General features: G+C 40.2%; 1 protein-coding gene and 1 pseudogene across 1 annotated transcript; both read right to left on the minus strand.

The window, feature by feature from the left end:
• Positions 1-1,096: 1,096 nt before the first annotated feature.
• On the minus strand, positions 1,097-4,904 carry LOC136422273 (ficolin-1-like; annotated as a pseudogene).
• LOC136426070 (zinc finger protein 853-like) lies at positions 4,834-7,850 on the minus strand. Its single transcript, XM_066415008.1, has 3 exons — positions 7,843-7,850; positions 7,416-7,494; positions 4,834-6,724 (listed from the first exon to the last, which is right to left on the minus strand). Exons 1-3 carry the CDS (start codon positions 7,848-7,850, stop codon positions 6,221-6,223), a joined length of 591 nt encoding a protein of 196 aa, XP_066271105.1. The 3' UTR covers positions 4,834-6,220.
• Positions 7,851-15,811: the final 7,961 nt, after the last annotated feature.

A 15,811-nucleotide genomic window follows, 5' to 3' on the forward strand; every position in this document is an offset into this window, starting at 1 on the left:
TTAACTCACCTACTCTGAACACCGTCCTATCCCCATGCTGTGACACACGACTACTGATTGTTCTTCCTGATGTAAGGCAGTGTATATCCAATTTTGGTCTGCTTCCACCAAATTCCACACCACTTTCTGCTATGCTGCTACCTTTCTCATACCACTGCCTTGAGTGACAAGCCAATTTGTCTCAGCAACTATTAAGTTTCCTGCCTCCCACATGACAACTATGCACCCCTACCAATTATCCATGACCCCTCGAAACAACACCGCCAACACATCCCAGCCAGAACACATACTCAAGCATACAATATAACACATTCTACACTTTTCTCGTGAATTATGCAAAGTACTTCGCCCAAAATCTAATCATCTTGAGACTTCCCACATACACACCAATACTCCAAATACGACAACAATCCATCCAGGCGTTCAATATCATAACAGACACACAGACAAGCATGAAAAATAACCTTCTTGACGAAGGTAATAACAAGTCTATGGAGACACACCAAGACAAACAAAATCACCTGAAAGACAATACCTCCGTTTGCACGAGGTACTAAATCAAGCAAAAGAGTCATTTCAGATAGCATCCACTATCTTTCATTAATTCTCAGTCAATGATTAAAGATAGTAGATGCAGTATTGTCCTAAGCCTAGTAGGGTTTGGCTTGGCGTTAGGAACGGCATCCAGCCGTAAAAACTCTTGCTACAAAAAGACTTGCACTTGATGTGCAAGCACGTCCAACCCCCATATGATGGAGAATAAAAGACGTAAAAGTCGAGAGAGAGAGAGAGAGAGAGAGAGAGAGAGATGAAACGACTGACGCTTTAGAAAATGTATCCAGTTGTTTGATTTATTTTGTATTATCTAAATATCAAATATTTGATAATACACCAATGTGTAAACAACGATGGCTTATGTTTTGGATGTTAGTTATGTAAAGGAAGGTGGCAACTTCCGGAGGCAAGTTCAACAGACATGCAGGAGATTCAGGCTACAGGAGACGAAGGTTGCAACTATTAATGAAGGTTTTACTCACAACCAAAGCCACTTTATCACAGTGTGTATAACATTCAATGCAGCCCACTGGTTGTACAACTATTAAAAACGACCTTTACTAATGATAAACCAGATAACACAGTCCAAAGACGATTTTGTAAGTTGTTGATGTAGTATATTGGACTGTTATGGAAGATAGTGTTGAAGACGAATATCACTTTCTAATGATATGCCCTACCTATAATGATGAAAGACAAAAGTTAATGCAATTAATTACATGCAAGTCGAACGAATTTTACCCTGCCACACTCAAGTACCGATACTTTAAATGTACTTTTATCTTGTCCAGATTCCTTATTTATCCACATAGGCCAATATATTCATAACGCTATACAAAAAAGAAACTGTACAAATGAGATTTGACGAACGTAAAGTCGCAAAGTAGCCTAGAAATATGCAATGTGATATCTAGAATAGTTCCGTTCTGTTATCACTGTAGATAATATTTGATCTAATAAAGACGTAATTAGAATTGTGGAAAAATACACCAAGATTGTTAATTATGTTATCTGCACATTGTCATATATTTTCACCGATGCAATTGTTGTGCAAATAAAGTCATTCATTCATTCATTCTTTTTATGTAAGCAGTTGGTCTTATATTCAGTCTCCATTTACACAAGGGAGCTACAAGAGACCATTTCTACTCACATGTTTACTCAGTGATCATGCTAATTAATTCTTTGCTAAGGTATTTCAAATCGCTCACACCTAATTCCTGAAATCGGAGGGGTAACATATCTGTAAGACCATTAAAGGGACAGGCCTTCTTAGCAGATTTCTCAGAGCATAATCTAAATGGCACTGACCCTCAAACAGATTGGCAACTGGCCTGTCTTTAGCGAGATTTAACGTTACATTCTGATCTTTAGCCTTCATACAGACATAATGAATCTAGCGAGGCCTGATCTTCATCTCTGTGTGTTTCAATGAGTAGTGTTGTCCCTTCCATAATGCCCAATTAACCCCATCTGCGTAGGACTGATGAGATCCACCGTGGTACTGGCCATTCAAGTTGGCACGAAGGCATCGGGCGTACCACCAGCCTCCCTTGAATGCCTGGGCACAATTGTTAGTTTCGTGAATGTCATTTTCCTCGTCCTTGCTTGAGAAGAACATCGAAGAATGCAAGGCCATACCGTCTCCTGAAAGAAAACAACAACATCCTCTTGTTAAGACCATATCACATAACGCTCTTATTTTGCTCCAAAGCTTCAGTTCTATCATCTTTGTCAGAGACAACAACAACAAGATTGGCAGCGTAAAAAGATGTTGCCATGGCGACGATGGTCTCTGTTAGTGATTTCTCTTTTTAGCCCACATGCAAATAAGGACCTCAAGGATATCAGTTGATCCCCTCTACCAAATAACACATGTTGTTCAAAGTATGAAAGGCTCAGCAAGAAAAGTTATTGTACCATTTCCTCATTGATTAATAAATGGGGCCCTCATATGCATGATGTATGTCTAATAAGTCAAAGTTTATTGCGCAACGATTGTAACAGGTACAATTGTAAGGCAAAATACTACCGGCTACTTATATCAATCTAGTACAAACTACAGAGAGGTCGTAGGTTATACAATGTTCTAATTAGGCTCTAGGCTGTACAATGTTCTATTAAAAACTACAGGAAGGTTCTAGGCTACTTAGTATATAATGTTGTCAATGGTAGATAATATCAACAGATACAATATGGAGTCGTACATGTCAATTATACAATTACGTGATGAGGAGATGAATGTCTTATACAATTAAATCGCTAAAAATAATGTCCACATTTAATTAACTTCCAAATGCTGCAAGAATGAAATCCATATCAGTCACCACTATGGGGATATAGTATTTTGTCATTAAGTATGCAAATAAAGTGTTTACTTGCATGATTGATCATGATATCTATCGATATTCATCTGCTTCTCGGGTACATATGTCATGTGTTCGAGAGTCCTATAACGGAATGCATCGGATTTATAAACTTTCCTCATTAATTATGCAAATTAGATATTGATTCGCATATTATTATGTAAATCATCACTTAAGCTATCTTCATACTAAAAACCATGACGTTCGATTATAATTCCATCAACCCCTTCTTGAGTTAGTCACTCTCAAAGTTTAAAACAAAATCAGCTCCTGCAGTTCCAAAGTCCAATCATTTCGAGGTCTCACAAAGACCTACCCCTACCAAATATGGAGACAATCCGTCTAGTCATTCTAGAATTATCGTCCTGTGGACTGAAATTCCTGTGGACACATTCCTGTACAATACCTATAATTCTTGCAGACTGCACACAATACTATACATTAGGCTCGTCCCTGAGGCGTAGCCAGAAAGACACACAATCCTTGCTAAAGGCATTCGTTCCTCTTTTCACGGTGTATACAATCTAATGTTGATAGTCGGCTTCTCGAAGGTTCAGAGTCATGAAAACGTGATCTCCAAATACACGAAATGTTTGAAAATTGGATATGTCATCTGACGAATGACCGATGTGCAGGAAATAAAAATTACAATTGCTTCCTACATGGATATGATTTTGACATGTCATTATCATACACATGCCATATGTGTATGCCGTGATGTAGTTCGGAAAAGCAACCTTAGTGATTATACCTGCATTTCCTGAGTATCCACCCACAGTCAGCCTGTACTTGTGCCCTTCATCATCCACACTGAAGTTGCTGTATTTGGCATAGGCCGAGTTTCCCTCGAAGTCCTCCAGGTTCGTACCCTCCCTGTGCCGTCAGGTGGTACAGGTTGTCATTACCTGATGAAAGTGAGTTTGATGATGTTAGTAACCTACAGGTTTCGGGAGAAATCCATGTTAAGAACAGATAAGCAATGCCCAATTCAATAATAACTGCAAAATGGAAGAAATTGTCACCTACCAAGCCAGAATTCTCCCCCTGAGTCACCGAAGCCAGTCTTGTAGTTCTGCCAGTCGCGGAAGAAATCTACCGAGCCATCTTTTCGCCTCTGGAACACCTAAAAGGCAAATATGTGTCAATGAATTTTTCTTTTTAAGCAACAATATGGTGTTGCTAAATTTTAAGCTCGTATGATAAGGGTTACGCTTTTCTAATTGGTTCAGTATCTATCTCTGTTATGTGCATGTCTAGATTTGTTCACTTTCGTTTGGAAATCATCTTCCATTTCGGAAGTACATGCAGTTTTTGGAAACCCTACTATTCGTTCTTTTTAGCCCCTTTAACCTTTTACTGATTGCAAGACAATTATTCCAGCCTTATTGCATCGTCTTCATATCAGTAATATGGGTTATAGTGATTGAGCTAGAATTAATGTTCAAAATCTGAAATTTTCAATATTTACCGTCCATCCTCCTCCGTCAGTGTCCATGTCACAGTAGACATCGATGGGCCTTGTGACTTCTCCAGCTGGGTAGATGGTGTAGACTCCGCTCGTGTTGTGGCCGCTGTTGAGAAGTTCCTTGCAGGTCCGAGGGCCAGTAATCTTTTCTGCGGACAGGACATAGAGGTAAGTCAACATACGTATTACAGGTAACAAAGTGTAAAAGAAACCCCTTGCACTACATTTACAAGGGTAACTCTCTGAAGACACTTTCCTTCTATTTTATCATAGTTTTGCTGGTCTACGACAGTTCTTATGAATGTGTACTACTCCGCATATGAATATGTGCACGTACCTTCCAGCAGCTGCAGATTTGTGGTACAGTGTTGTAATGTTGCTGCTTGTTGCTGTAGGATTGCTGCTTGTTGCTGTAGGATTGCTGCTTGTTGCTGCAGGGTTGCTTCATGTTGCTGCAGGCATGCATTCTCAACAGAAATACAGGGGACGAAGGTTGCAACAGTCAATAAAGATTTTATTCATTATACCAAAGTCATTGAATGTATTTGCCGGGTAGTAGAATCAGTCCAATGACTTCTACAGAGGATAGACTGTATTACACAGTTAAATTACGATATTGTCAGAGTTGATGATTGTCTGCTTTTGGTTCATTGTCATAGAGAAGCTGACCCGATCTGCACTGCCGACGAAGTTCTTTTTTGACTAAGATCAATGTTCTGCTTACTAGTAATAGGTAGTTTGAATCGGTCACTGCTGGAATCAGAGTTGCTGCAAGGTTCTCTAGCTCTGTTGAGCTAAGGCGGCCCAGGAAGTATTTTTCCATACATATCCTGTAACTTTTGATAGCATAGTCGCACCACGACGAAATTTAACACAGTTTTAGTAGTACCTGAGACACATTGAATGAAGGTCACTTTAGTTTTTGGATTAGAAATAGATCTTTTGGTTTGAAAAAAGCTGTTCATCTATTTACGCGCGCAGGCGGTAGCAGCACCTTTCATCGTGATATTTGACAAGAAGAGAGCTAAACCCGGACTGAGGATATTTTGTTTAAAATGACGATTACATTGCCTTTCTGGGCTAGAAACATCAGAAACAGCTATTTTTTTGTTATAACTTTTAAAAATTCGCCTCAGTTAAAAAAATTACAATCTATGCAAAATAGCCTCGGGCAATTTTGATAAGAAAGCGATAAAACTAATATTTGATTACTCCAAAGATCAATTCTGTTGTTCTGAGCTGCGCGTAAAGCCGTATAAAGTCATAACCCGGTCCCGCACAAGCAGCTCGTTGTCTTCCGCGAACATAAACACCTGTGACGAAACGCTCGTTCCCGTCGAACACTGTCGAGTTCTATTCTATAGTCTGTATACCCCCTAGTAGGGGTATCGCACAGACGGGGTGAAGCGCAGCTGCAGTGTCTGGGCTACGGGTGTGACGACAGTAGCCTGCTCTTGAAGGTGTCCAGTGAGGGTCTGTCTACTACGTGGGTGGAGAGGTCCTTCTGTCCTTCTTTTAACAACTCGGTCAAAAAAAGCGCTACAAGGACACGGTGCGGCTCATGCACCACATGCGTGAAGGGGACAATTTCTCAACCATTTGATTGAAACGTTTCGAATGTAATACAATTCAAAACATGGCCTAAATCTTTCTTTTTTTTACTTATACGTACACCTGAGGTGAAATAACATCCATGTATAGTGAGATTAATAATTTGGTACCGTAACAGACGACCCCAGAACTTTGGAACAGTCCGAACTGGGTTCGAGTTCGGTCGCGCACCTGGCCGGGCACGCGGCCCAACTCGAAGACGAATTTTTAAGCCTGGGCTGCCTTAACCAAACAGGGTTGCGTGTATGTGTTGCTGGGTTGCCCCCTGATGCTGCAGGGTTGCCCCCTGGTGCTGCAGGGTTGCTTCCTGGTGCTGCAGGGTTGCCTCATGGTGCTGCAGGGTTACCGCATGGTGCTGCAGTGTTGCCTCCTTGTGCTGCAGGGTTGCCTCATGGTGCTGCAGGGTTACCGCATGGTGCTGCAGTGTTGCCTCCTGGTGCTGCAGGGTTGCCTCATGGCGCTGAATTGTTGCTCCCTGTTGCTGTAATGCACCGACTTGTTGTTGAATGGTGGCGTTCAGTTGCTGCAACAAATTTGCTTGTTGTCGGATTGTGGTCTCCTGTTGCTGCAAGCTGTTGCCTTGTTGTTGATTGGTGGTCTCTAGCTGCTGCAGAGTTCCCTGCAGCTGCAGTAAACCTGCAGCCTGCTGCTGGATGATGTTGTCCTGACTGCTGACTGTCGTCTGCAGAGCCTCAACGGTGGCCTTCAAATCAGCCTCGGCCTGGAACTGTATGAAAATATTTTTCTTTAAATTTGGATTAAACAGTCTCCGAATCAACTGCATATGTATGCCTATGTCTGTAATTATAAGCAACGTTCTATTCATCCTCTCATGTGCTTAGAACCTTTTGTTTCTAAACCTTTTGCTTCTAACTTTCTTTTTATCTTTCTGCACATCCACTTATTGTGCATGGTGTCCTTAATGCTGTTTACATTGTTGCATTACTGTTCACATTGTTGTATTACTATTATAGTAGGGTTACGTATCTTTAGGGCCCCTAGGTCCTCCTCTTGATACAAAAGCAATCCCGAAGGCCCTCCATTTGATATAAAAGAAAGGAACGAACAGACACAAGAAAACAAGATATCTGTCATACTCTATCTGCACGGAGGAAAGGAAAGGTGGTTAATGAGTAATTTGGTGCCAGTGTTTAACCCCTGAGCTTTTAAACTGCACGTATTGCCAAGACCCACAAACGCGTGTATAATGGTTGAAGAATACACTATATTGTCCATGTTAGGGGCTCAACATCTATTGTTGAATGTGTCTTAAATCCAATTTCATGCCACTTGTATATTTATTTGTATGATAAGACATGTCTTCTCTTGCTCGTGGACAGGAAAAGGACATAAGCGTTACAAAAGTGAAAGTAATAAACCTTTCTTCCTTCAAGTGTTTTCTCGGTAACAATACTTACCTCAGCCAGTTCCTGCTGAACTACTTGCTGCAGCTGTCCATCCAGGCTGTCAGTCTTGTTCTTCAGATAACACTGGTCACTTTAAATTTGGAAAGTCACTTTCCAAATTGTGGCTCAATTCCAAATTTCTAGAATTTTTATTTCTTCAAGAACACCAAAGTTTTATAGCTCATTGGAAAGGGCATTTTCTCCTCTACAATATGGCATTTTTATTTTGGTCATATCACATACGGATGTCGAGATATTTGACTTTAAAAGTTGTCGAGCCTAGAAGTCTGAGTGGAACAGACTGGTAGTCCATTGCTTCTGACCATAGTCCAACTAAGTCAGACTGGTAGTCTGAAGGATGTTGGCCTACTAGTCTGATAGGGGGCGCTACTGTGGAACAAGTCCATGCTAGACTGTAGGAATCCCTTGAATAACTGACAGAGCCATTTTTAGACAATGTATATTTTGGGCTCTGGAGCCCTGGTATTAAACCCAAATGACCTGAAAATTGGTATAGAGGGAGAATTTTATTTACACTTATGACATAAACTACTTTAGAATTGTGTAAAATGAGTCTTTTCTGCTATTTTCAAACAAAATATGTACATTCTTGGCTTTTGTACCATAATATCACAACTAAATGACATGAAATCTGGTATAGAGGAGCCTTATCCATACGCCAAAAGAACTGTTATCACACTTTTGGCATACACCACTTTAGAATTATGTAAAATGGGTCTTTTCTGCTATTTTCAGGCAAAATATGTACATTTTTGCTTTTGTGCCCTAATATAACAACCAAATGACATGAAATCTGGTGTAGGGGTTCCTAACACATATGCCAAAAGAACTGTGCTCAAACTGTTGGCATACACTACTTTAGAATTGTGTTAAATGGATCTTTTCTGCTATTTTCAGACAAAATATGTACATTCTTGGCCTTTGCGCCCTAATATCACAACCAAATGACCTGAAATCTGGTATAGAGGAGCCTTAGGCATACATTAAAAGAACTGTACTCACAATTTTGGTGTACACCACTTTAGAATTGTGTAAAATGGGTCTTTTCTGCTATTTTCAGACAAAATATGTACATTTTTGGCCCCTGTGCCCTAATATAACAACCAAATGACATGAAATCTGGTGTAGGGGTTCCTAACACATATGCCAAAAGAACTGTGCTCAAACTTTTGGCATACACCACTTTAGAAGTATGTAAAATGGGTCTTTTCTGCTATTTCTAGACAAAATATGTACATTTTTGGCCCCTGTGCCCTAATATAACAACCAAATGACCTGAAATCTGGTGTAGGGGTGCCTTATACATATGCCAAAAGAACTGTGTTCACATTTCAGTGTGGCATAAATCACTTAAGAATTGTGTAAAATGGGTATTTTCTGCTATTTTCAGACAAAATATGTACATTCTTGGCATTTGTGCCCTAATATCACAACAAAATGACCTGAGATCTGGTATAGAGGAGTCGTAGGCATACACCAAAAGAACTGTACTCACACTTTTGGCATACACCACTTTAGAAATGTGTAAAATGGGTCGTTTCTGCTATTTTCAGACAAAAAAAATACATTTTTGCTTTTGTGCCCTAATATTACAACCAAATGACCTGAAATTTGATGTAGAGGTGCCTTGAGGCAAATGCCAAAAGAACTGTTATCACACTTTTGGTATACACTACTTTAGAATTGTGTAAAATAGGTCTTTTCTGCTATTTTCAGACAAAAAATATACATTTTTGCTTTTGTGCCCTAATATAACAACCAAATTACCTTAAATCTGGTATGGGGTACCTTACACATATGCCAAAAGATCTTCTCTTGCACCTTTGGCAAACACTTCTTGACTTTTTTTGCTATTTTCAGACAAAATATGTACATTTTTTACTCCTGTGCCCCATAATATTCTAACCAAATGACCTGACATTTGGTGCAATGTACATGTGTTTGTGGCTGACTTGGACCCATGGCCATTTGACTTCATTCACATTTTGGGCATACACTATATTTATGTACTCAAAAGTGATTTGGGGATTTTTTGCTATTTCTAACTAACAATGTGATGAATCCCTGGAGGTTCAAATTATGCCAGTTAAGAAGGGGCAACCCAGCTGTCTTGAGACGAAATTTATCAAATAAGACTTTCTTTAAATAAGGCTTCCTTTTCCCAAATGTGCCGTTCTATAAATGAAACTGTTGGCAAAAGAACTCTTGTTTCAGGTTACAGTTAGTGCACATAATGTGAGGATTGTGGTTGATAATACATTTATAAAACTGGGCTTTATATTTAGGCTTTATAACTAATAAACTTTGATGTAACATGTACATGTTGTACATTCAATTTGTTACATCAGGGAGGTGTTAACATACACTGAAAGGCGAGCCACCCAAGCAATGCTGTGACCAGTAGCTGGTGTCCTGGGGATCACAGGCAGCCTTTGTTTGTTTAAGGATTAGAGGCATGGCAGATGAGTTTGTAATAGGGCATGGCCCAGATGGTTCAATTTACCTCAGAGGGAGGGTCAAAGGGGAGTCATTGTTGGCCCCCTCCAAGGGGGGGGGAAACAGACAGTAATACAAACACCCTCCAGATTAATTTCGGACTTTCTATTGCACTTTGGACTAATGCTTGTAGCCTCTGACAGCTTATACTTACAGAGTTGATATTTTGTGAACAACTTCCTTGCCACTTAATGGATCATAATGACCCCCAGCGGGGGTCGTCACGCGTCGTTGAAAATCGAAAAATCTTCAGATTTTTCCTGACAATCTTCAGATTTTATGGAAAATCTTCAGATTGTTTGAGATAACCTTCAGATTGTTTGAAAGAATCTTCAGATTGTTTTGAGATTGGTTTCAAAGAACCTTCAGATTGTTTCAAAGAACCTTCAGATTGTTTCAAACAACCTTCAGATTGTCTCAAACAATCTTCAGATTTTTTAATGTGATCTTCAAATTTATGTTTCAACTTCCTTTAATATTGATTAGTATGATATGAAAATTGATAAGAATGGTTTTATTGTTGTGTTTTGTACTTTTGATGGGAAAATGGAGCTAACCAATCCTGATTAGCTCCTTTCACTTGCAACTCATGGCTTTAAAGTTGAACAGTTCTTTGTGGGCTTAAACAGAGCGACCTGTCTTTAGATAGCGCGAACTTAGCGAACATTATGTAGTTGTTCAACGGAGTTGGCGGGGAAATCCATGTTCTCGGGAACAACGATTTTGATCGGAGCCTCATATCAAACTTGACTGCAATATTTATCCTCGTTTGCCCCCCAAGCCCTGGATAACAAACGTACGCTTACTATTGTTTTGGTGGTATAACGATGAATACTGCATTTGGATTCAGTTGTCATAATGCCGAGGGTTTGACACTACCAGCGGACGTCTATGACACAAGATGAAAATAAAAATCCACTTGAATCAACTGTCAGCTCTACATGTGTATTGTTGACAACCGTACAAATGGTAATAACTCCTCATTATTATGATAAATTACCTATGTCAAGTCATGGAATTTTACCGCTTCCGAGACAGCATCGTCTTCCAATGTGATGTGCAATGTACATGTAGTTATACATATAAATTTCCATCACTGGTTGTGTTACACGTCAGGTACTAACTTGTAAATGACAGCAGAAAATTTGTGATTTCATAAAACAGTCGTGGGTTCAAAATTCAGCTGCCATGTGTATTGCTACTTTGCGGTAGATATTTGGCTTGTTCATTGTTATTGCAATCATTTGATCAACCTGGGTTATAGGTCTTCAAAGATGTGTTTTATCCATGACATTTTAGTTTTTTTAAGCTTGCATGCAGTTGATAAATCATTATGTGGCAAGAATGCAACTTCTGAAGATGCCTCAGGCCTCGAAATAGTGGGTGCATGTGCACCTGTGTGCACCCAAAACTGTGCACCTAATTTTTGACTGTGGGTGCACCAGTGCACCTAGATATTTTTGTAGGCTATAAGGTAAGGGTACTATTGTACACTAGTATACAGAAAATATTCTTGAAATGTAAGTATCTTGACTTACTTGACTTTGAGACAGAATAGCAAAAATTACCCTTCGTTGTATTCTACTTGATGTATCTAGTTAGCTATAGAATTACAGATTGTAGTTCTTAAGAGCGTTAAACTTGGTAATTTTGTTTTGCTGACATTCAACTTTATTTCATGTGGTGCACCCAAAATGTTTTCTGTACACCTAATTTTTTTTGTCGGGTGCACCAGTGCACCTTTTTCCAAAAATGAATTTCGAGCCGTGTGCCTTCTTGTTAAACATTGTGCATGCAATACGAAGCAGTGTTACATCAAGTCATCTCCAAGCAGATAAAGAGAGTTCTCTCACCAGTGGAAAGACTTGCTGAACCAAGTTGTGTTAAACAAGCTGGACCCTATATCTTCTTGGAGATTTATGTTTGCCAGGGTATCACATATAGGGCAAGCATACATGTGTATTCAAAATGATATAAAACATGTACATGTATGAGTGGAACTTGGCTGTCACCTCAGTATCCAACTACACAGAAAACAGATGCAGACAAATTACTACCACCTTCAACATTCATGACTGGCACAACCATACAGTAGGTTAGAATACACCTACATTGTAGGTGAAGCTCCTTCAGATACCATTCACAGGATTTGTGTGTTGTTTACCAAAACTCTATTATGCTTTCCCTACTTTCAGCATTCTATGGCTCTCCATGTGTCAGCATAGATGGATTCATAGGCCTAGACAAGCCCTAGAAAACATCTTTTCAAGTTGTCTTTGATTGAAAGTAAAATTTCTTACTCATTCGTTGGTTTCTCATGTTTTGCAGTGGCCATTAGTCTGTGTTGAAAGGACAGTAGCTGTTGATATCATCTATTTAGAGAGGTGATGACTTGTTAATAGATTTTTAATTGATTGGGAGGGGAAGTCATTTCCCACTACTCCGCCCACTCCATTACTACTGGACTTGCTAATGTAGTAGCAGGCACAGCTTGAAATGATTATTTGCTGCTGACTACAAGATCTGTAAGAGAGATATTATAAGTGACTTTGTTGTCTATACTAGAAACTTTAGAACAGATCATCAGTACGGATATCATCCTAAGGAAATCTTTGAATGTACAATAAACATTAGGAAAATTACAAAGTAGCCCTATAGCACCCTATTACATACACTTGAGCTTCACTGTATAGCGGACTACCCTGTATAGCGGAGTACCTCGGTCGATTTCTACTACTTTCCCAACGATAGGACAGGGCCTGGTAGAGGCTATAAATTTGCCCCGTCAAAATGCAAGGAAAACTGTCTAGATTTCACACTTTTCTGGGAAGGGTGCCCACAAACCCCTACTTTGCAACCTTAAATGCTTGCTGTGATGCTTTCATTGTACCAATTTGTCTTCTGCACCTAATCAGCTACTCTGTAAAAAGTTATGGTGACTACCTGAGTTGTGTTGTCTCAGGCATAGCCACCTTTGCAAACTTTCTAGATGTTACTGGCATTTATTTCCAGGAGAGTGCGGACAGCAGACAAAAGAATCTGGCCCCAGTGTGTTAAAAATCACGAATCAGTGCTCCCCCCCACTCCAAATTTAATGCCAGCACCACCCAGAAAGCCGTTAAATCTCATACTCTCCTAGCAGAGGTCCAGCTCCGGCTGGTGTTTAATGTGTTTTGGAGTTTTGGGCGGGCTTTATATTTCATTCGTTTTCCTGATGTCGCCCAGTCAAAATAGAAAACGTGACAAAAACGCCAGGTATACAATCAAATCAAAAACCATCCGGAGCCAAACCTACGCATGTATTCTTGGAGAGTAGCTATCTCAGATCCTAGTCTTGCCTGGTCTTCCCATCTGGGAGGAACCCCTGCTGAAATCAGTATTGACACAAGACAGTAAAGAGAGAGTAGAGCTGCCATCCAAACAGACATCCAGCAAACTATTTGCAATGTTTTTATGCAATTGTGAGTTAATAATGCCAATGATGATGATGACTTAAAAAAAAACTAATTCTATATGTACATGTATATGTACCAATACTGTACATGAAAGAATGGGCTCTTTCCTAGGGGTAGGAAGATATGATCAGCTTGGATGACTAATTAGTTACAGGACTTCCTCCCCTGGGCACACATTCCCATGCCACTTAGAGTTTCCTTACCACCAGCCACCAGCTTGTGGAATCAAGGATCCTTCAATGATGGAATCTAGGAGCTGGGGCAGGGCCATTCAGAGAACTCTGCCTGGACTTTTCAGGATCATGACAGATCTGTACCAACTACATGTACAAAAAAATGAATTGAGATAAGCAGTGATGTCAAAAGGTAAATTCGTATTGATGAGAAGGTTTACTTTGTTTTTTCAAGCATGATAGATTTATACCGTCTTGAGGAAGGCAGCGCCTGTTGTGGACTGGTATATTTTCTTCCGCTGTGCTCGTAGAGTACATGTAGAGTAGAGTAGAATTTTCGGTCAGGTAGGACTGTTCCAGTTTATACCGCTCTTCGTGCAATAGCTCCTTCCAATGTCGATCTAGTTGAGATTTGAACTGGTTTTGCTGGAGACTCATAACACTCTCCAGGTAGAGAGGGCCAAATGTTTAAGGTCAAACAGTTATAATCAGTAATACAAATCCACCAGACAATTTGGTGATCATCATGTGTTGGTGGCAAGAAGTTTTAAAATTAAGAAACGACCTACCGGTATGTGCTCTTGAACATTTAGCAAGAGATAGAAATGAAAACAAAGGGGCAGAAGGATGTGCATTTACACCCTGTTTATTTAGAGACTTTACTGAATGAATGATTCTTCTTAAACAGCTTTCAAAGCTTTCGGTATAGCCTGGATGCCAGACCCCCAATCTCCAAAATATCTATCCCATGGCCGCATTCAGGCTGAGCCAGGCCTGGGCTGGGCTGAGGGCCTCTTGATGGGCTGTTTATGATTAAAAACCCAGATCTACCACTCCATGCAAGAGGTGCACAGATGGTCTCTTGAGACTAGACTCCCAAAGAGGAGATCTGATCATGATATTGATAAGCCCAAGCCCAACAACACCAGAGAGAAGAGACCACAGGCAGTGCCTGGGCAATGCTGACAACAGTACATCTGGGATCAATCAGCCACCAGTTTATAGACTTGAAAATATAGCCTCTACCAGGCCCGTCCTATCGTTGGGAAAGTAGTAGAAATCTACCGAGGTACTCCGCTATACAGGGTAGTCCGTTATACAGTGAAGCTCAATCGATACTTGAGCTTCACTGTACATGTATAGCGGACTACCCTGTATAGCAGAGTACCTCGGCCGATTTCTACTATTTTCCCAATGATAGGATGGGGCCAGGTAGAGGCTATTGAAAATTGTCCAGTACTGAAGAATAACCAAATTTGCCAGTCTCAGAAGTTGGGCAGAGAATTGGTTTTGCTAGCTTCAGTTGACACAACTCTTGATAAATCCTTTGAAATGGTATTATATTTATATTCGACCAACAAAGGTTCAAACAAATATATCTACAATTCTTCTTTAGATCCACCGGTCTATAAAGTGTCTGAGTGTATATAATATAGTGTGCCCTGATGCTACAATCCTTTTTTGACCAAGGACATACAGTCCTAATGGTTGGATAAGGCAAACATTTAGAAAATACTGATTACTTGCATCACAGCAGGTGCCCTGTTTGCAACTGGGGACCTGATATACGATATACCGGTAGGCCAAAGGTGACCATTGAAGGTGAACAACACAGGTTTTAATCTTAAACTGAAATCTGACAGCTTTAAAGTAAAAGAAGAAGAAAAATCCTTAGCCTCTACCAGGCTCCGTCCGATCGCTGGGAAAATAGTAGTAATTGGCCAAATAGAGTGAATAGTATGCCAGGGGTACAGTGAAGCTAAATAGGGGACTACCTTGTATAGCGGACTACCCCTGGCACTCTATTTAATTAATTGGCCGATTTCAACTATTTTCCCAGCAATTGGATGGAGCCTGGTAGAGGCGAAGAAATCCTGGCGATGGTGTTAGAATTGCATAGACCTGTGTCATCCCAGTTAGCTTACATGTACCTCAGTCTGCAAAACGGTCTGAGGAAAATTCATTACGCTTTATCATTAGCTACTTATCAATAGTGTAATGTGGCTTTGTTACGACTCAATATTTTTAGCCAAGCACGTTTTGGTTCCAGGGTCACCCCCCCTCCTCTGAAGAAGCGTGTTGGGCTCTTTTACATGCAAAGTTTGATGCCCAAAAGCTCCTTTACTACAACAAGGGTGCAGGCTTTATGTACCCCTCCAATGCAGTCTCCTTCAGAATGCTGATATGATACACTGTACTGTAGCATACTACACCATCTGCTGTATGAGGGCCTGCATGCCCCTTTTACGTAGAGCGTAATCGA

Source organism: Branchiostoma lanceolatum, chromosome 1 (assembly GCF_035083965.1).
Source record: "Branchiostoma lanceolatum isolate klBraLanc5 chromosome 1, klBraLanc5.hap2, whole genome shotgun sequence".
NCBI lineage: Eukaryota > Metazoa > Chordata > Leptocardii > Amphioxiformes > Branchiostomatidae > Branchiostoma > Branchiostoma lanceolatum.